Genomic DNA, 21,402 nt, shown 5'->3' with positions numbered 1-21,402 from the left:
CTGTCTACGACAGCTGCGACAGCTGCAACAGGAGCTAGTTGATGTAGTCTCCGACACCCAAGACATCCAAATTTCGGAGAGAAGATAAGTTTGTGAACCAAATAAATATAAAGTTTGAAGAAATTATGGGATTTTCGTACAGTATGAGTAGTTCAAAAGACTATTTATGTATTCAAAGTCTAAATCAACCCCCGAAATGCTGCACCAGTCCCTTTAAAAAATCACATTTCCTTTAAATAAAAATTATATATACATAAATATACAAATTTGTTGTATAATTTACTGGGATTTAATTTGTTATTCAATCTTATATAAAATATCTAGTGAATATCTAAGTGACTATAACGTGTCAAATAAATATAAAGGTGCATGGTTTTTAATTTGCAAATCTTTTCATTTCAAAATTGTATTTATGACACATAATATAACTTACTTAAAAATGACATATACTAGACTTCAAAAATAAAAATGACATATACAAAAATATACAAATAAATTATAATATACAAACTTCTTATATAATTTATTGGGATAAATACATAACTGGGTGAAATAAACTTCACTATATGACTCATGTTAAGATATGGTGTACAACATTTATCACATCTGCATGGCTCTGCTGGTCACCACTTTATGGCTCACAATTTAAGGCATATGTTGACAGGGTTTTTGTAGCACCCAAATCAATATTTTCAGTCTGTACCTATGTCCAATGGTTAGATCAGCAATGAAAATCTCAACTACAACTGTTTTAAAGAGAAAATAGCAAAAGCTTACATAAAAAATACAACAAACTATTGCACTCGCACCTAAGAGAAAATCCACAAACTTTGTACAGCTGTAAATATCAACTCATCACTCTTATAGTGCTAAATTTTTATTTAAGATATGTCACTTTTAACAGACATATTTATCTTTGATTTTAGCTCTGATTATATATTCTTTAAGGTTATCTCATATTATATGGCCCTAAAGCTTAAAAATAGGCTATAAAAAATAACTTAACAGAACAATTACAGATATATGCATAAAACATAGTATCCCATAATTGTTTTTGTATTAAACAGCATATCCACTTTTGTTTTTTAACAGCGACAAATAGTATTTTATTCAGCAAGTAGATTTTACAAAATGACAAAAATGAAACAGAATATCTATTTCTGCTTTTCATTAAGACTGCATTTGTGGATATAAATAAAAATATTTGCATCTAATAAAAACAATTGTTAATTTAAAAAGCAATCTGTGTGATACTAACAACTGTTTACATTAACACAACAATATATATTAACACTTCACTTTAAAACAACAAGAAAATAGTCTCCATTATTTATATTGTATCGATACAACTGTCTTGTACCATATTTCATTTCTTCTGAACCATAACCAGAACTATCTGAGTTATAATATTCCTCTGCTACATAAAATAGTCTGAATTTTGATGGAGGAACACCCACAAATTCTTCCAAAGATTTTTTTAATTGTGCCACTGTTTTGTTTGTGTCCACTTTGATTTTCTTTTCTTCACTTTCAAATTGAACTGTGACAGAAAAATGTGTTTTTGGTTTAAGGTCTAGTTCCACTAAGGGATCTAGTTTTCCGTATACTCTTTCTAATTCATAATATCTACAACAAAAATCATTTTTTTTTTCATTAAAACCCTTCCCAATTCAGGGAATTTTGATACTCATGAGTTTTATTTCCCAAAATGATTTCAAGTTTCAGCCTATCATTCTGTACTGACATAAAAAACCTAATATCAGTTTGTTCATAACACAAACAATATTTCTTTAACAAAATAATTGGATAGGTTGAACAAGGCTGAGTTTGATAGCTCTTGTTAACACAAGTTTTCATAGTTGAGGCATCTTCACAATGTTAAGTTGTCACAGACTGTCTATTACTTAAGGCACTTTTATTATATTACTGAAATTTGTTAATGTAATTGTATGCCAGTGAATACAGCTAGATAATACAGCTTATCAGAGCCCTTAACAGCAAGTCTGTAAACTATAAAGTCTTATCTTTCTGTTAAAGGGCTCTAATTTACTGTAGCTGTAACACAGTGAAATGAAATTATAATTACCGTTGAGGTTTATGATTATCATCTTTATCCATATAATGTCTTATAAATGCTCGTTCAGCATCTTCTCTCTCAGTTTCAGCAATTCTACTTCCATTTAAATGTGTTAAATTTGGTAGTCTAGCTATTTGTAGTTGACGTCGTAAATTATCATCTAATGTCTGAAACATATATTTCATTATTTGTAGAAATCAGAGTGTTCTTTCAAATATAATTTTTTTTAAAATATTGTCCAATTCGAAACATAAACTCAACCAGTCCATTCTATCTTTAGGTAATCTAAGAAGTAATCAACACAATGTAAGTTGAATCTGTATAGTATTACAATTCTGCTCATGGACTGCTAATATTTATGTTTTGAAACAGACCCGAACAAGCAGTATAATTATGTGCTTTCTGTAAATAAGCCTACACAACCACTCCAATCTTGTCACTGCTTATGACAACCATTGAAACATGGGGTGAGAACCACATTGAAACTTTGAAAGTCAAAAATTTAGGTTAGAAAACCTAATAGATAAGTCTTTCATACCTCAAAACAAGGAATCTTTAACAAACGAACATCTTTTAACTTTGGAAATTTACGGAGTTTGTCTAGTTCTTGCCAGTCTTGTAATGGTGTTTTATTGAGGTTGAGACATTGTAAAGATGGAAAGGCATCAGGCAGAACATCTTCTGGTTGTATAGAACTAATATTATTCTCTGTCATCACAAATCTTTCCATATTAGGGAAATTATAACCAATTTTACAGATTTCATGATAGGAATGTACATTGTTTCCATTAAAATGCAGAGTTTTAAGTGCTGAGTATGGTTCATCTAAAGAAAAGTCTATATTTGTGTAGTTGTTTAAACTTAAATGTAGTTCTGTGAGTCTGAAATGAGATAGAAACTATACAGAACCTGAAAAGCTAAGTCATACTACGATATATTTTCAATCAAAAATCTGAACCATTTTTTGCTGTCAAATTGATTAAACTGAGCAATTTGATGTTTTCTGTGGTTTATTCGATATACCATCCTTGATCTAAAGAATTTCTTTTGAATATCAAGTTCAGTAAAATTTGTTTTTGGTAAGCATTATTTTACTCCTTTTATTCATGATGTGTTTATATGATCCCTTTACTTTATGCCATGATTTTAAACTTGTGGTGGTTAACACCTGGATTCATCTACAAGTAAAAAGTGCCATGTGCACAAAATATGTATGATTTTATGTTCTACAATGCCTAATTAGCAAGAGATTACAGTCAAGTAACAAACATACTCAGGAAATAGCTGGAGAAGAGAGTCTACAGTAGACCATGTTACACCAGTATTATTAACAACAAGATGGTTGACAGTAGGAAAACACAAGTCATCACTTCCTAATTGTAAAGTTGATTGTAAATCATTTGATGTCAAATTCAAGAAATTTAAACCAGGGATTCTTTCTAAAATCTTTAAAATCTGAAATGACAAGCAAAGCCAATAAACAAGACTGTAACCACATCAAGGCAAATGCCTCATGCTGAATTTGACAAAAAAGCAATTTTTAAAAAAAAAATGAATTATATAAATTTGGTATGCGCTCAATATTGATGTCTATAGTAAAGGTAGATACTGTTTGAAGTCTAACAAAAGTGTTGAGATAAATGACATAATTGACTTCAAAGACAAATGGTTAACTCATTACTAATTCGTTAAGGAAAATAGTTGTCTGAACATTTTCATAGCCATCCCTTTCAGAATCTGTTTCTGATAATGTAACCAAACTTGTCATCACTTTGAAGGTGTTATTCTTATTCTTACAGCTATTACCTGGAAATTGACGACATTCTAAACTGTACCACAAAACAAGAAAAACAGCAGTAACTTACCTCTTCCCAGTTAGTTAAGGCATTTTTAGTAAGGTCCAATTCACATACATCATGACACATTCTTTCTATTTCTTCTACATTACCAGCAGCTGCAATATGACTATCAGTTAAACTGAGAACTTTAGGTAGTGATAGCAAATCACCGGATTCTGAAAGATATTTAGGTATCATAAATTAAATAGAAATTGTGAGAAATTTGGGTAAAATGTTCATAAAAGCTTGGAAGTGATGACATAAAAAAGAGCAAATATCAAATGAAACAGTTATCAAATAGCCAGTGGCATTTTTATGAACACCACCAACCCGCTCTCCTAGAGATGAGGCTGGTCCTGCCATTTCACACCCTCCCCCCCCTCTACCCCCTCACCTTCAAATTTTTTGTCATTGACTTCTTAAATTCTTAAATGCATTGTACTGTGAGTCCCTTTGTCAATTCTTTGGCCACTCAACCAGATGAATCATAGAAATGACACTGAAATAACTCAAAAATTTCTAAATAATATTCCTTATCACTGTAACTCACCTGAAATTTTAGCAGGACCTCGTTTAGGCACATAGATGGTACAACAATCTTCAAGAGTATCATCACAGAATTTATCATTGATGGCTTCCACCAGAGTTTTACATCCTATTTCACTCTCACTTATTTCAGCTGAATGATCACACACTTCCATAGTTCTACAACACAATACTGTAGTCATATAATACTGCCTTTGACTGACATGATCCTGTTTCCTAATGAAACAAGAATTTCTATTGGATACAAGAACAGCCATTTTGAATTAACCAGGGTGCAGAAATAGTGAATTATTTTACAAATTTCAATCAAAGATCATGAAAAATTCAGTTCTCAAAGTGTTACTGTAGACTTCCTACAGGTCAGAATTTCATTCTAAGTAATGATATCAAAATTGAATTCCGATCAACTGGTAAAGAAAATACTTACATGACTTATAAGCATATATTGTTAAAAGAATTATTATCAATTACTGATTATTGCATACAGCATTAAAAATACTCTTGCACTTAGCCTTTGAGTTTCAGAAAAATAAAATTCAACATTTAACCGTTTGGTCAAAATTAACTCTGACTCACTTCCTAATCTACCTGCTGACTCAAAATAGATATCTGTATAAGAATGACATTTAAAATTAGATCTAACCCCAACAGATAAAAGAAATGACAATAGCTATCTTAACAAAGGCTGATTAAACTTTCCGTTACTTATTTTAATATTTTCTTTTTTTGACATCAATTATCCTCTTACCCATAAGAGCATTTACATTCAAATTTCATATGACATCTTGACCAGGTCAAATCTATTTCATGCTATTATTATTTATTGAAATCCACTTATGACCTACTTTGTTATTGAATTGAGTTATTGATTTTATAGTCTGTTATCACAGTTAAAATCTGTCAAGAAAAACACTTGACCATTCTATTCAGTAAAACTTAACATAATTAAGCTAGTAAAAATTATACAAAGAGACAGACTGATGCAAATAGATTAGATAAATGAACTTAAGTTTCTATTGACTTTCAGCCAAAAACATATTGCCTTGACTTTTCTGAAGTTTTCTTCCCAAACACACTTTCACTGATAAACAGTCATATCAAATTACAAACTGTTTAGTGTTCTATCTTACCACAATTACTTCTACCTCATTTTCTAACTGTCCCCCTTTGTTTTAGTTTGCAAATTAGTTTACCAATGGCGTTCTGTTTGAATCCAAATAAATCTTATTTATGTCAATATATACCACGAAGCAGACATTTAACATCCAAAAATAAACATTACAAATGAGAAATAAACATTAAAATAGGTCAGTGAAGCTGAATAATAAGAGATCAGCTGTGAAGCTGACTTATGTCAGAAAGACAAATAAATGTCATTGCTAAAGTCATCTAAATTCTTGTATTTCTTACTTTGCCATGTGCCAAATTGTTCACGCTATATTATTACGTAACTAATCCTTCATAAAGTATTAACCGTTATTTCAAAAGATCAAAACTTTGTACCTGCAGTGTATTTCTATAATTACCTGCTTTTGTTATTAAATGAAGTGCGTAAAACGTCACTAACTTTGTTGTTGATAAAAGTGACGTCGACAAGTTATGGGTAGTAGTAGTGGTAGAAGCATTTACGGTGGGTGAAATATGCCATTCTTCCAGTAAAGTTTATCCACACAGTGTACATGTTGTAAAAAAAGTGATGCTGTCCTGGTGGCAATACGTATAGCTTTCATGTGTAGAACGCCGAGTTTCTCCAGTTGAGTATCACTTGCTTTACCATAGGCAATACAACCATATTCAATAACTGAACGAACCAGTGACCTGTACATCATCATTAGAGTTTCTCTGTTTGCTCCCCATGTGGTACCTGAAACATAACGCATAACATTTAAGATTTTTGTAGACCGGTTCTCCAAGTTAAACACTTGTCAAAGTGTACTCCCAGGAACCTTACTGAATTCTCGTGCTTAATCTTCACACCATTCAGTCTAAGGTCAATACTGAAGAGGGTAGGGCTAGTGCCATACTCCAACGAGTGCTTCTCGCTGAGAGAATTGGCGACATTCACTTGTATCTGGCGATCCCTTAAGAAGTCTTGGATCCACCTGAACATACGACACCGAAGGCCAAGTTTATTAAGTTTAAAAAGCAAACCATCAACCCAGACTAAGTCAAAGGCCTTGGATAGATCTAGGAATACTGCGCTGAAGTAGTTCTTCTTTCCGAGTTGGGCCACCATGTCGTGTTGAAGTCGAACGATTTGATCCATTGTTGACCGTTTCTCTCTGTAGCCACTTTGGTTGGGATCGATAAGACCATTTAGTTCATAGTGGTTTCTAAGTCTATTATTGACTATCGTCTCAAATGTTTTACATAGAGTCGAAGTCAAAGAAATAGGCCTGTATGAACTGCATAGACTTTTATCTTTCTGCGGTTTTCCAACTTTCCGGAATTGTACCATTATACCATGATTTGTTGAATAATTCTAGTAGAACTGTATAGACGCTTCCATTGGTAACTCCTTTAACATGCTGTACTTGATATTATCTTCACCAGTAGCGCTGTCTTTCTTACTGTACAGTGCTTTCTTCGGCTCATCGGGGGTGAAGGGAGCGTTAAGATCCCATTCGTCCTCTAAGGGTGAGTGATGAATCGGAGTGTGGTTGGTGTAGAAGATCTTGTTCTTTAGAAATTCTTTGGTATAGTTGGTATCAGCACTGCTGTCAGCATAACACTTGGCTGTCAAATTGGCTTTTCCTTCATTGCTGTATTCTGTGGAATCCCTGTAACAAAGAGTTGGAATGGAAGAATTAAATTTTTTACCAAGCATTGAGTCTATTTTACCTCAGACAGATCTTAGGTTGGTCTTCTCATTTAATGAGTTGCAGAACTCCTGTCAGTGCTTTGTTTGTGATTCACGCAACAGAGCAGCTGTAGAAGCCTTGACCGCTAAGTATTCTCCCTTGACATAACGGTCCGATTTCCTCTAAAACCTTTTTAAGCAGAACCTCTGACAATTTTAATCTTATTATATTCTTCTGTGTATTTCTAAATGAAATAGTTTGCCATTTTCAGTATGATAAAAACCCATTTTACAGTCACTATCATTATTATTATTAATATAATTAACATAATATAAGAATAATAATACATGTGTAAGAACTTTTGTCTATTCGTTTGTTTTGCGCAATTTAGTAGCACCAAAAGAAATTCATTAATGTGTTGTACGTCATAGTTTTTGTTGTGTACAAAATAGATGTCAGCATTTTAGGTGTTAATATGACGTCAGTACCACGTTGTCAATAAATGGAGAACTGCAGTTGTCATGGATGATATGTCAAAACTGAAAGATTTGGAAGGAAATATCGAGGTACCGATTGTTGAAAACGCGTCTATTAAGAAAAGGTATCAAACCTTGCCTTGTTTTTTTTTTTTATAAAAGTAATCAAAGTGTTACATTGATTGTAAATTAAAACATAATATGAACATGGTAAAAGGAGACAGAATGAGGTGGTAGTAGATAAAATACATCATTTTATGTATAATCTGTTCTATTTATAGTTTTAGGATAACAAGTTTTTAAAATAAGTTAATGAGGTCAACAACTGGGCTAGTACTTAACTAACACTGTTTTGCACTTTCCTGTTATTTTCTTCTGTGAATGCAAATATTTTATTTGGTAAAGCTTTTCTTAGTAAAATGATCTTATCATAATTATGAAAGATAATTTATTTCAATTAAATCTCTGTATGGTATGCAAATAACATTGATTGGGAATCATATTAAAACTACTTTTACTGATATGTCCCTTCATACTTTCTTTTCAGAATCATGTCTTTGAAGTTATCAAGTGTGTCTGCCAGAGAATGGTTTCAGAAAACAAGAGAAGGGTTAAAATCATGGCCAGAGTTTATAAAAACGGATCGATTCAAAGTACCTAAATCTGTTGCTCCTGTACCACAAAGAATCATCAAAAATATTGAATATTTTCAAGGCAATTATTTATTTGTCTTCCTTGGTTTATTCTTATTCTGCATGTAAGTAAATACACAATAAAATATTTAAATACTCCAACAGCTCACTGTATCAAAGAATGATTCAAAGCTTCAAAGCAGTCAATAATGCAGCTAACTGATTGAGTTTGAAACATGGTGTAGTGTTTCCTTAAAAAGTCATAAGTTTGAACTTTTTTTTACAGTTTTACAATTTTAACTGAGCTGTATTACTTTGTACCAGCATTAAAAATATTTATCAAACTAAAATCATAATAAAAATAAAGATTGAATCTTTAGCCATTGATAATATGAAATTTTTATTTCCATACTATGACATTTTTGGTATGATATAAACTTTATATGATATTTTTGTATTAACTAGATTAACATCACCAATGTTATTAGTAGCTATAGCTGTATGTTTGGGAGCATGTTATATTATAAGTCTGAAAAATGCTGATAAGAAAATCTCAATCATGGGTAGGTAGATTTTCATGGTGATGTTGTTCATCAAATTTTTAGTTTAAGCATCAATGGTTATAACTTAAGTTATATAAGCAAAAAGATGATTGTAATTTTAGATACAAACAAAGAAATCTGAATTGAAATTGACTATTTATCAGTCCAATGTATGCAATGATTTTGGTGCTTTTTGGCAGCAACCTTTGCTTTGAATTACAACTAATATGTCATGTAACTTCATTGAGTGACATTTAGTAACTGGGGTATGAATAACTTGACACAATTATATAGATAACAATTACTTTAATAAATAACTTGCGACGTTTTGACAATGATGCTTTCGTCTTTATCAAGCAATGATAATATAATATGTTATGTCATGTGTAAAATTTCTGTTATTATTTTTTATAGGTCGTGAATTAGGTCTTGCCCAACAATACACAACTGTAGGTCTCTGTTCTTTCCCATTATTCTGGTTAGCTGGTGCAGGTTCGGCTGTATTCTGGATTATAGGTAAGTATATTTAAATCCAGTTTTCTTGCAAGATTTCAAGTTTTGTAAGTCAAATTTTCCAATATGATGATCTATGTGTGCTTTTGGTGGATAACTGTGGAGAACCTGGTTGACGCTAGAAAGCAATGGTCATGCATTACAACATCTAGTATCGGTGGAAACTAAAAATGCAAAAAAGCAAATAATTTTTTGATATATATTTCTGTATTTTTTTCAATTTTCAGGAGCATCATTTTTTGTGATCATGGCCCATGCTACTTTATATCAACCACAAATAGAAGGTGAAGGATTTGATATAGAAATGGAAGCTGTGGCTGTTGAAAAAGTGTAAATATGAATATTGGCATTGATGTGATTGAAGAATGAAAGGGTCTATTTTTGTAGGAAAATGTGTCATCTTGGTATGAATGTTGGTTTTTGTACTGTAAATTGTGAATAGTGGGATGTACAGAGGAAAAATATCAGACATCTTTTATTATTTATTGCTGATCAAGAAGGAAAGTGGGATAGCTTAACTGGATTTTAAAATTGAAGCTGAATTCAGAAGACAGTGTTTCCTTAGTGATGATTTAGACACTGGCCAACCATTTATTAGTCCTTTTTTTTAAGTTGGTCAGTAGAATTGTAAAGTAACGTTTTATTATATAATATTTTGGATTGTTTGTTAAATTGTATGGGTATTTTAATTTTAATCATTATAGTTGACCACATTAACATACAATTAACAGTCAACTGAGGGCCCTGTGCCAAGACCTGAAAAGATCTGCAATTTCTACAGATGCTTGTTGTCTTATAGCTAAAACTGAAAGTATCACCAAAAAATCATTTCTTATTAGACTGTCTTGCAAAATGGTATCTGGAGAACTTGTTTTGCTGGGAAACGAGACACAATGTGATTTCAAGGTGTTTTTAAATCACTTGTTCTGGTCTACCGAATGTCATTTTTATGCAATTTGGTGACACAGTATTTTATGGATAAAACAGCTTTGTCTGTAAGGTTAACAGAAATGTTATAAAGGAAACTGTTGTTTGTTTTCTAACTGGTAATGCATTATCCTCATGTATATCTCACATATGTATTTATTTTATACATACTTTTTCCTGATCTGCCCGTGCAATGTATGTTTGCCTCATTATTATTATTTATTACCTTATGTTATTATACACTGTAATTGTATTATTATATAATGAGAAATATTATACCATACAATACCGGGATTATTAAACCATATTATTATATAACGCGTCTTTTTATCTGAGATCTTTATCTTGTATTATATTGATGAGCTATTCAGGTATTTGAAGAGATTAAAAAATAATCTCATTGTATATGAAATGTTGCAACAAATCTGCATAGTTATTAATCTTTGCTTCTTGCTCATATCGTTTTTATGAACCTTTGTTGTGTACTGAAGAACAGGACTGTCATAAAATCATTTATTGCTATTGTCTCTGAATAATGAAACTGCACTTTTTCACCACTTGTAATTTTCAACTTCTAATTTTAGACTTATTACATGTAATCCCTGTTGGAATTTGCAACAATAAATTGGGATTTTCTTTATTGTCTAAAGTATAATGAAAATACTGTAAAACTACTTAGTTTTCACTTGTTTGTCTGATGTCGATCGTTGAGCGTTGGTTTTCATGACAAATTTTTTTATCTACAATGTTAACTTTTAATAAACAGAAAAATCTCAACAATAAATACAAAATATCTATTTAAAAAATGCCTTGAAAAAATAATTTACAATCGGCACTGAATGGATGGAATTATAAATACCTGGTTTAATTTATGGACAGAATAAATAGAATATTATTTTAAGCGTGATATCAGTTGATAATACAATCTTTACTAAAGACGTGCATTGTATTGTGGTCTGTATAGTAAAAGTACATAAGACACCTTTTTATCATTTTATCTCCATATTTTCTGTGGATTACCTCACTCAAAGTAGATCTGACAACATTCTTCTTTAAATCAAGTTCAGGTGACATCCTAATATATACAAACGACACCAATATTTAACCAATAAATTTGAATTATGTAATTTATGCAATGTAATGGATCATGCATTTATTAATTACTCTTTGCAACCAAAATTTACTGTAACAATATTGCCAATGATAAAGCTCCAATTATTATTTAAGTAATATACATTTACTCAATAACATGTATTGAGAGTTCCCAGCTGTATGTCACTTTTCTTTATCAGATAAAATTACCACTCTTCCTTACATTACTTTCAAAATCAGGCAACATTGATTGTACTTTCCTTCTCATTTCTTCTCTTCGTTTTTCTTTCTCTCTATCCATTTTTAATTTCTCTGGTAAACCTCTCCAAGCTAATAATGTTTTCTTCTGCAAGTACCTACAAAATTTGAATCTGTAAGATTAGGAAACCACCATATGCAATCATTAGACAACAGACCTAATTTCTCTTATTAACAAAGTTGTCCTGATAAATTTAAAACTATTTTTCAGTTGAACATTTCTAAATTCCCTGGTTTGTCAACTCAATATGAAACTCATTTTGAGTCAAAATGGCTAATAATAATGTTTGTGTTTTCATTATAAGAGCATCTTACCAAAGTTAAATAAAAAAAAAATCTCCCTGAAAAGAATTCTTACCATAAATAATGTTCCTTAGCTTGTCTTTCTTTCTGCCAATAGAGCATTTTCTCATCAGTTGTATAATCTAACCATACTGTTATTATGGTAGATGTTATTATTTTGTTTCTATAATTATCAGCTTTTTCTTCTAATATTCTCATTCTATGTTTATACTGTAATTTATAAAACAATTATTATCAAATTGAAACAGGTTTTTTGAGTGGCCTGGTGTTGATCCACCTGTATCCACCAAATTTTTTGTAGAACTTTGAGCGGAACGTCTTCCAAACAGTAAAGATCAATACCTCTCTCCAAAGTAAATTGGAACACCGATTTCATTAAGGCAGTGAGATATCTCAGAAATAAGTTGAATTGTCTGCTAGTGTTGTCCTCCTTAAAACGTTTAATGCGAGGTTCAGTCTACAGCCTCAATCTTGGTTTATTTTTTTATCATCCAGATCATTGGTCATCATAAATAAATGATGTTTTTATACCTCTTCATGCAGGTCTTGAGAATAAGGTGATCTCCAGCAAGTAGAAAATAGAAGGAAAACGACAAATGAAAGAATAGAATAATGTCTTTTTTTATGTCTGCCTTCCTGACTTACCAGTGTCCAATGTTTAAAACTATGTTTAATCAGTAGAAATTTTCTCATCTGGTCTGCCATAGCATACTTCTCTTCCATTACTAGTTTCACATGTTCATACCAAGACAATACCACTTTCCTACATAAGATACAATTAATATAATAGTTTGGTAGATTTAATTTGAATTATACCACATCAAGTCTTCACCTTAATAGTCAAATGTTATGACAAATTTCCCCCATTCGCCCACATCAAATAAGACATCAGACTCTATTTCATTGTCAAATACAGACTTTTAGTCGTAAGTACACACTTACTTTAATGTAACAGTAGAATAATGGTGACTAGCTTTTTCTTCATTATCTTTAGCCAGCTGTACATTTTTTTTAAAAGGAAGTAATCCTCTATATTTTATGATAGATTTAAGATAATGATTATCAGCTAATTTATTCTGTTCCTTTAATTTCTCTAATTCTTTATGTCTCTCTTCTTCTTTCTACAAATTCACAAAACAAATAGTTAAGGAAATATTTGAAATATAATAAATTTCTCAGAATGCTTGCTTACTAATCAGGATTGGTTCATTGAATTCAACAGTTGTTTACTAAACAGGAGGTCCTGAGTTCTTTCTTGGCAAAAGACAAAATGAACGTGATGAACTGACTTTACTGAACCAAACGTCAACAGAAAAGTAAAATTAAAAAAATCACCCTACAATTTTACAAAAAACTATTTTTATTTCAGAGATCATGTGTACCAACCAATTCTCTGCAAAACCGCTCAGCATTTACAGCAGGATCAATTAGTAAGATGACGTAATTTATCAAATGACACAGTAAATATACATCTGAACTGACCTGTTTTTCTAATCTTTTCTTTTCTCTATAAGCTTCTACTTTAGCTTTCTTTTCTTCTTCTTCAGCTTTCTTTCTTTCTGCTTCTTCTACAGCCAGTCTAGCCTAGTGTTAAAATATCTACTTTGTGAGAGTTGCAGTGTCAGCCTCCCAGAGCAGACTGACATAATGGGGAGACAACTGTCAAGTTTAAGATTTAAAATCCATGTTACACTGCCACTGTTGATTGATGAAAGTTTAACCGAAACAGTGACGAAACAACAATTCCCAAAAAAAACCCAAAAAAACCTAAAAATATGCTACTTTTATGTGTCAATGGGTAATTGGAGTTACCTTTATGGCCTATGATTCACATTTAAACACCAATGACCAGCTATTAAAATCACTGTTTATATCAACTTACACAAGTTTCATGTAGAAGTTCACTTTATGCTGAAATCGAGTTTTACACATTGACAATAATAGTAATTCTTACCAATGCTTCTTCCTCTTGTAGTCTCTTCTTTTCTTCTCTTTCTCTTCTTAATCTAGCTCTTTCAGCAGCTCTTTCTTCCATATCTATAAAAGATTCTCTTTATCGTATAATCATTACTTGTGATTGACTGACAGTGGTTGTAACCAAACCACAGTATTTGATTGGTTGAATGATATAACTTAGAACACAACAAATTGTTAGATCATTGATGCCAAGTGGAGTAATCTATCAAAAAAGCAGGAAAAAAACATTCTGCTTTTCATTGAATGAATTTAATCAAACCAAACCCTATAAATCAAACAAAAATGCTAAAAACAGAGACCTATGCTCTGTTCTAGTTGATTCTAGATGGTCAGAATTCACTTTTTGAAAAGAAATAAATACCAGTACTTGCTTTTCATGATCTGTGAATGTTTACTTGAAGAAGATATATTTGTTGTTTTTGATATGTTGGTATGTACAGTTGTTGATGATATATCACTTCTAGCTGTTGATATTGACCTAAAAATAAACATTTTTTTTACATTTCTTTTTTTTTTCATAAACTTTCTTAAACCCGGTATATAATCTTGTAGGTTACAGCCTCAAGGACAACTGGGCATTTTATGAACGCAATAGAGACTACAGCTTTGCATTATGTATATTGGTGTGATATTTCATAATGTTTAATGATCAGCAGTTCATGAGTTCTTGTCCTTGACATGGCCAAAATGTGTCAAAATTGGCTAATGAAATCAACAGAGGCCATAGAAGAACAGTTCTTGCTCTAGACTGGTAGAGTGTCCTTAAATATTAGATATGGTAATGGAAAATAAATTACATCAATATATTTCTGAATATTACAACTTTAAATTTTACATGCTCAAACCAGGAATATCATCAAGAGAATGGTATAACATTTATTTCTCATATCTCACATGTATCTTTTGTATGTACATTTTCTAGGTGTGCATAAATAGCTTTGTCCTGCTATAAAAGTTATTAAGGAACCAAAACTTACTTTGGTGCTGTTGATTGTACAGTATAATCTGTTCTGACTGTTTCTAGATTATGGTTGTTATCACTCTCACTCTGCCCTTGATTTGATTTATGATTTCTGCTCTCACCACTCTCTAATTGTGCCTTCAAATTCTGTTGATTTTGTTGATATTGAAGATCTTGAATTAAACGTTTCTGTTCTTTCAACTGATTTTGTTGCTCAGTGAGAATTTTCTGCTGAGCTGTGTATCGATTTTCAAAATTGTTCACAATAAAATGAGTGTTCATCCAAGGTTGTGTACCAAATCGCTTACGAACACTTTTATCTGAAACATGGCTGTTGAAATCAATATCACCTCCACCTAGACTAGCTATCTCATCAGCTGTCAAATTCAAATGTTTTCTATTCACTTGCCAAGCTTGAGTTGGTATCCTAGGATGAGTGTTTTTACCTTTTCCTATTGAAGATTCACTTTTAGAAGCTAAAGGTCCATTTTGACTAGACATTGTTGGTCTATTTTGATTATTTTGAGCAAACAATTCATCCTGAAATGATATGATTTTTTTGACACTTTATCTGACGACATTAGGTGCTTGCTTCCTGGCTAAATGGCTTGGCATATTTGTCAATGAATCAAATTTTGTCTGTTTTTTTCTGTGAATTTATCAGTACTAATAGTATAATAAAAGACTTTTTATTATAAAAAAATAATCATGAGCACATACATAATTTTTATAAAATCTAAACCTTTTATAGCAGTCTTGAAAACACCTGGCATATACTGTTGTGTATTTCCAGTATTGATGAGATTCAGAAGTAGACAGGAATATCTGATAAACTAATGAAATACCTACTATTTTGTGATTATCAGCCATATTTCTAGCAGATTGAGATCCACCTCTCCCTGCTGGAAGAACTTCATTACTTAATTTATCACCCTCTCCATTCTGCCACAGTTGGCCAGTAGCTGCCTTTTCCAGTAAGGCCATCATCTTTTGTCTTGTGACATTTTGAGCCTCCTCCAACTGACGTTTATCTTGTTCTTGTTGAATCCAGATCACCCAGGATGTAAAATATTTCTGAAGCAGACTGGTATGATAGTGTCTACTAGCTGCCTGGTTCTTTCTACAAAATAAAGAATCATATAACATTTCCAATACTTCCATCAAATTTGTTAAACTATGCACATTGTCCAAAGATCTAAAATGGACAGATTACTTCCCTAAACTCTCCTCCATATATATTATTGTTAATTGTTGTGTTGTCTTCATATAACTTGTCATAAGTTGGAAAATCTTACATCTTGTATATCATGTGGAGACAAGACATTTGTGAGAATTTGGCAACAATTCAAAACAAAAACGTGAGCCGTTATATTGCGAGGTAAAATTAATAGTTCTCTTAACTATAGAACAAATTTTCAACTACCTAAAAATAACTTGGCTGAAAAATACCTATATATGACCATATTACTGCGACAAATGGAGAATGTGACCAAATTACTTTGATTTACCTATAACTAATCTACGTTGTAATATAACATCATACCACGCTGTAAAATGTTGATGCAATAACTGAAATTATATCATAAACTTCCATAATTAGTGAGATCATAAACCTTGCATTATTACTTTAACCTATAGCCCTCCATAACTAGCCTAAAACAAATTATACTATCATTATTATCCATAATGCAAGTAAAAAGTAATAGAATCTGTAAATGTTCAAATGTTCATGAAATCCCTTATTTGCTAAGATCTACATACACAAATTGGTGCTTCTCTGAAATTTCAAATAAAATTTCCACTTACTCTCATATTATTGGATGCCTGCTTTGTTTGAATTTCAGACATTTTCTGCATAACAAATTTCTTTCTTTCCTCAATAGATTTCTGATGTTTCAAGATCAAAAGTCCTTCTCTTTCTCTCATTTTTTCAATCTCACTTTGTGTTTTCATTTCCTTTTGTAAGGCTTCCTCTTCGTGCCTACAAGAAAGGATGCTTTTATGTACATGACAAATTAATGTCAATTCGTTAGAGCCAGTATATTTTGTCACAATTTTTTTAATTTCCAGACAGATTTTAAGTGGACGTTTACAAATAATACACACAGAGCCTAATCATTCCCTGTAGCAAGCAGAACTTGGAATCAAAGAAACTAAAAAAAACCTTAATTTTTCTTCTTCTTTTCTTCTTCTATCTGCTTGTAATTGTTTTCTTATTCTCACCATTTCTTTTTGTATTTCTTGCTCTTCTTTCTTAATCTTCATATCTTTATCCCTTTCTTCCTAAAAACAAATAAAACTTTACTGTTCCTAATTACTAAACTATAGTAGAAAAAAGATATCAATGCACATCTGGTACAATTCAAAACATTAAGATAAACAATCCACTTTATGTTGAGGTAGAATGATGAAGTCCTCAATAGTGATTTTTTTAAACATTATCGTTAATTTCATGTTTTATTACCACAATTATTAGGATCTGTTCCTTTGGTTTATAAATTTTGATGAATATTAACAATTGATAAATCATATAATAAGCTGTTCATTGTTGTTTGTGACCACATACGACATACGATTATGATGTTACATCTGTAGTTACTTTGGCAATATTTTCCAAATCATTTAACCTGATCATGGTGAAAGCTTGTAGATTAAAACATTTCAGTCACTCTTAAAAGGTTTCTCATTACTTCTTCCATTGTTTAATACGGTTAGATAAGTATATGTTCAAAACTACACCTGTAAAACTATTTTCTTGGCTTGCAGATGAGCATCTTTCTTTGATTGTTTATCCCTTCTAGCTCTTTCTATTTCTTTTTCTCTCTTCTCTCTATTTTCTTTCACCTACAAACATATTCAAGCAAATTATCAGCTAAGGTATGTAAAGATATTTTCCATTTGTTTGAAGAGATATATTCTGAATTGTATACAACTATTGGGAACTATACCTGTTTATGTCGCAATTCCATTTTCATTCTAGGGTCAGGTCTGTTTTCTTCAAAACCTAAATCTTTTTTAAAATTGTCTTTAACAAATTCTTTTTTCATCATAGTTTGTAAAATTGATGCCACAGCATCATCTTCATTATCATCATATAGATGAGAATACGGATCTGGAAAAAGGTTGAATACATTTAATCATAACAACAAATCCCAAAAAGGCCCAGCACACCTGTTCACTTATTCTTCAGAAACAGTAAAACATTAGCTTTAAATAAATTCTATAAGAGGGTTTAAATATAAACATAATGTAATCTAGTAGTATGTATTCTATTCAGATATCCATTTTCATTCACAAACAACAAAAATGAAGCACTTATATTCCTACCGGGAGATTTTTCCGTTCTAGAATTTCTGGAAGAGACTGGATATTCTTCCACAGAATCATCCAGTAGATTATCCCATTCATGTCTAACATTGCTTTCAATAGCCTTTTGCTTCCAGACATCCGATACATATTCATCATCAATTTCATCATTTATCAAAACCTTTTCAGTCATCCACTGGTTTAATAGCTCTTCAGCTAACAAAAGTACAAAAAGGATTATAACAACTTTTATTGGTTTAGCATGTGACTAAATGAGAAATAGGTTGCAGAAACACTGATGCTATCACTAACATACTTATCCTGAAAATTATGCACCTTACCAGCTTGTGAGATTCTAAGCTTATGCATATCAGGGTTTTATTCAATCTCACAAAAGCTGATAAGACCCTTTTTTGCAATAGTGAAATGGAATTGCAAGAACATAAGAAATCAATTCTTTCAGTGTCTACTATTTACATAAAAGTTTACAAAACCATTATCAATCGCTTTAAAATTGTCATCTTTTCGAAAATATATCTTGTTAATTCATAAATTAGGAATTACCTTCAGTACAAGCCTCATCTTCATATCTTACTTCATCTTTAGCATACAGAGCTGTTCGTTTACCTCTGTTACGACCAGTGGGATGGTTGCCAAATGTTAACTCTGCTGCTGTATTGGAGGCGTCTTCTACTTTCTGTTAAATAATATTCAAATGAATAATGAACAATTCCTTTCTGCACATTATCAACATTTCATCAAAATTTACTGCATGTAAAATGCTTCTAATGGAAGTCGAAGCACATGGCTTTTTCTGATATCTGATTGAATAAGCTTATATCTTTTTGATATCCTATCATATGTAAAATAAAAGTAAAAATAACAATAAAATATAACAATTGCTAATGTAACATGTATCTTAAGTGTAGTATTACATATATATTTTAGATTATTGTTGTAAGTGATGTAATGAAAGGAAACTATGTGCAATAAAACATGAATTGTTAACGGATACACAGGAGAAAATACAACTTTGACTTATAATTGATTGTGAAATTTGATATTTGAAATTTATAGTGAGAATAATTGATTATTTTGAATATTTTACCAAGCCCTAATTACCTATCATAACAAAAAAAGTGAACATACCTTAAGCCAATTTTGAATGTCATTATCATTGTGAACTCTCTGAAAGAAAAACAGTGGTCTGATGGATTGAGTGACTAATCTATATGAAATATATGTGCAGTGATTTCTTGAAAAAGAAATGCTTCTATACAAATAAAAAATTCAGCAACAACTTAACTTATTGGCTGAGCAAACTAACAAGTTTTTTGATATTTTTCCATTATATTCATGATTGTTTATTATTATAAATGACAGGATGTTGAAATTTTAATTTTGAATATTTATGAAAGGCCCGAAAAATAATTCAATTCTGAGCTCACTGTCATTGGAGACGGTTCTGAATGTGTGCCTACAAAGAAAGCAAAAACGAAAACGAAGGAAAGAGTTTTGAAATCAGAGAAAATCACAAATGACAAAGTACAGTCAAGTAACCTAATTTCGTGCAAAACCTATTTTTCGTGGATTTCCGGAAAGGATTAATAATTTGCATGAGCGACCTTGCGTGACCTCTGCATTAGTTTGTTTTGAAAAACATGGGTTTTCTCTACAATGTCAGCTAGTAGAATGAATTCAGCAGTTTCAAGCAAGGTAAAATGTATTAATGTTTACTTTGACAAATACAAAATGGCGGATTTCACTTATTACCAAACGTCACCAATTTTTATCGGCCGAATTTCCTTATAATCCCAAGCGGTAATCGGAATTCCAAGTGTCGTCTGCTAGTATGTAGTCCAACGAATGAAGTCACGTGATCAACTAGCGGATTCCGTGTCAGCAGAAAATTTCTATGGAACACAAAGTGGACCATATTCTTATGTTTTCAGTGACTTTTAGCAATAAATCACGCTACGTATCTAATTTTGTCAGTCACTATTTTATTTTAAAATCGTGGTTCTTTGAAGGAATTTTCACTAGTTATAATGAATTGATATTAAAGAAAAATATTAAGAGAAGTTAATTATTCCACCCAGTATCCATACAACGTGGTTTTCTCGACCTATTTATACCGCCGTTACCGAGTTAGTTGCTCATGAAATATGGGTCAAAGTGAAGGATTCATAAAGAAAATCGAAATAAACCAATTTTAATTATTTTGTAGAATATCTGAGGAAACATCCAAGACTTAAAAAATTTTTTTCGTTTTTTTAACTTTGACGAAATTCGGTGTTGAATCCTTATATCCACGAAAAATGGTTACACCACTGTACTTAATATAGGCATGGAATAATTGAGCAAACAAAATACGTAAGAACCTGTGAGCTATGGATCACTCTTGGGTTTGCTTGACGCTTCCATTTATACAAACCAGGCTTGTGGAATTCGGCTGCCATTTTAATCAAAAATAAGGCGAAAAATGGCAGTGCGGTAGTTTGGTTTAAATTTCTGTCAAAAACCTCGATTTTTGGACGCCATGTCTAAACAAAAAATGGCTACCTTAAAGTTCAAAATTGCTATTTTAAAACGAAACATTATTCTTCCTTCAAATTTACATCAAAATTCTTTACAAGAATAGGCCTAATGACAAAATGATTGAAATGTTTCAAATGCTTTTTGATCAGAATATGTGCTTTTAAAAAACGGACACATGAAAATCAAACACAAAACATCGTTTCACAAAATACCAATTGTTTCTTCAAGACCCGTTGGCCCATCGCATGACCTATGAGTGACAGATTCGCTATCCCTTTAACTAATCGTATCTTGGTCTCAGAAAAAGAATTTTTGAGCTTTCAAAACAATATGTCCAGAATTATCCGCGTTAAAAGTTAAAATTAAACAGACGACTCGTCTTTTCTAATTGAATTCTTGAGTTTGCCAAATATATATATAAAAAAATAATATATAGAAATAGAAATTTCTGGTTTGAGGTATTTTAAAGGAATTACGGATATGTTTATATATATTATATTCAAGGCCGATTAAATCAACCCACGAAAATGGCGAATCTGTCACTTTAAAGTGTATCGTATGCACAAACTAACTAATTGTAAAAAAAGAATTAAAACTTAACACCCGTAAAAAAGG

The 21,402-nt window shown here is 31.4% G+C and overlaps 3 protein-coding genes across 3 annotated transcripts; 1 reads left to right on the top strand and 2 right to left on the bottom strand.

The window, feature by feature from the left end:
• Nucleotides 1-1,295: 1,295 nt before the first annotated feature.
• On the bottom strand, nt 1,296-4,113 carry LOTGIDRAFT_104573 (hypothetical protein; the record flags this gene model as incomplete). The annotated part of the gene is made up of 5 exons (XM_009057229.1): nt 1,296-1,626; nt 2,087-2,244; nt 2,616-2,958; nt 3,351-3,532; nt 3,943-4,113. 5 exons carry the CDS (start codon nt 4,111-4,113, stop codon nt 1,296-1,298), a joined length of 1,185 nt encoding a protein of 394 aa, XP_009055477.1.
• Nucleotides 4,114-8,289: 4,176 nt separating this feature from the next.
• Nucleotides 8,290-9,759, top strand: LOTGIDRAFT_153327 (hypothetical protein; the record flags this gene model as incomplete). Its single annotated transcript, XM_009057228.1, has 4 exons — nt 8,290-8,495; nt 8,836-8,933; nt 9,327-9,428; nt 9,653-9,759. The coding sequence occupies 4 exons, from the start codon at nt 8,290-8,292 to the stop codon at nt 9,757-9,759; spliced, it is 513 nt and encodes a 170-aa protein (XP_009055476.1).
• A 1,331-nt stretch (nt 9,760-11,090) lies between these two features.
• On the bottom strand, nt 11,091-20,790 carry LOTGIDRAFT_228609 (hypothetical protein). Its single transcript, XM_009057227.1, has 18 exons — nt 20,631-20,790; nt 19,399-19,437; nt 18,814-18,946; nt 18,271-18,465; nt 17,892-18,055; nt 17,683-17,787; nt 17,108-17,226; nt 16,750-16,924; nt 16,442-16,512; nt 15,793-16,063; nt 14,960-15,483; nt 14,378-14,460; nt 13,960-14,042; nt 13,488-13,589; nt 12,948-13,126; nt 12,651-12,768; nt 12,061-12,215; nt 11,091-11,800 (listed from the first exon to the last, which is right to left on the bottom strand). The coding sequence occupies exons 1-18, from the start codon at nt 20,706-20,708 to the stop codon at nt 11,641-11,643; spliced, it is 2,754 nt and encodes a 917-aa protein (XP_009055475.1). The 5' UTR covers nt 20,709-20,790; the 3' UTR covers nt 11,091-11,640.
• Between the last annotated feature and the right edge of the window lie 612 nt (nt 20,791-21,402).

This window comes from Lottia gigantea (assembly GCF_000327385.1).
Source record: "Lottia gigantea unplaced genomic scaffold LOTGIsca_3, whole genome shotgun sequence".
NCBI classification, from domain to species: domain Eukaryota; kingdom Metazoa; phylum Mollusca; class Gastropoda; family Lottiidae; genus Lottia; species Lottia gigantea.
The sequence above is the reverse complement of the archived record's forward strand: the minus strand, read 5'-3'. Positions and strand labels throughout refer to the sequence as shown.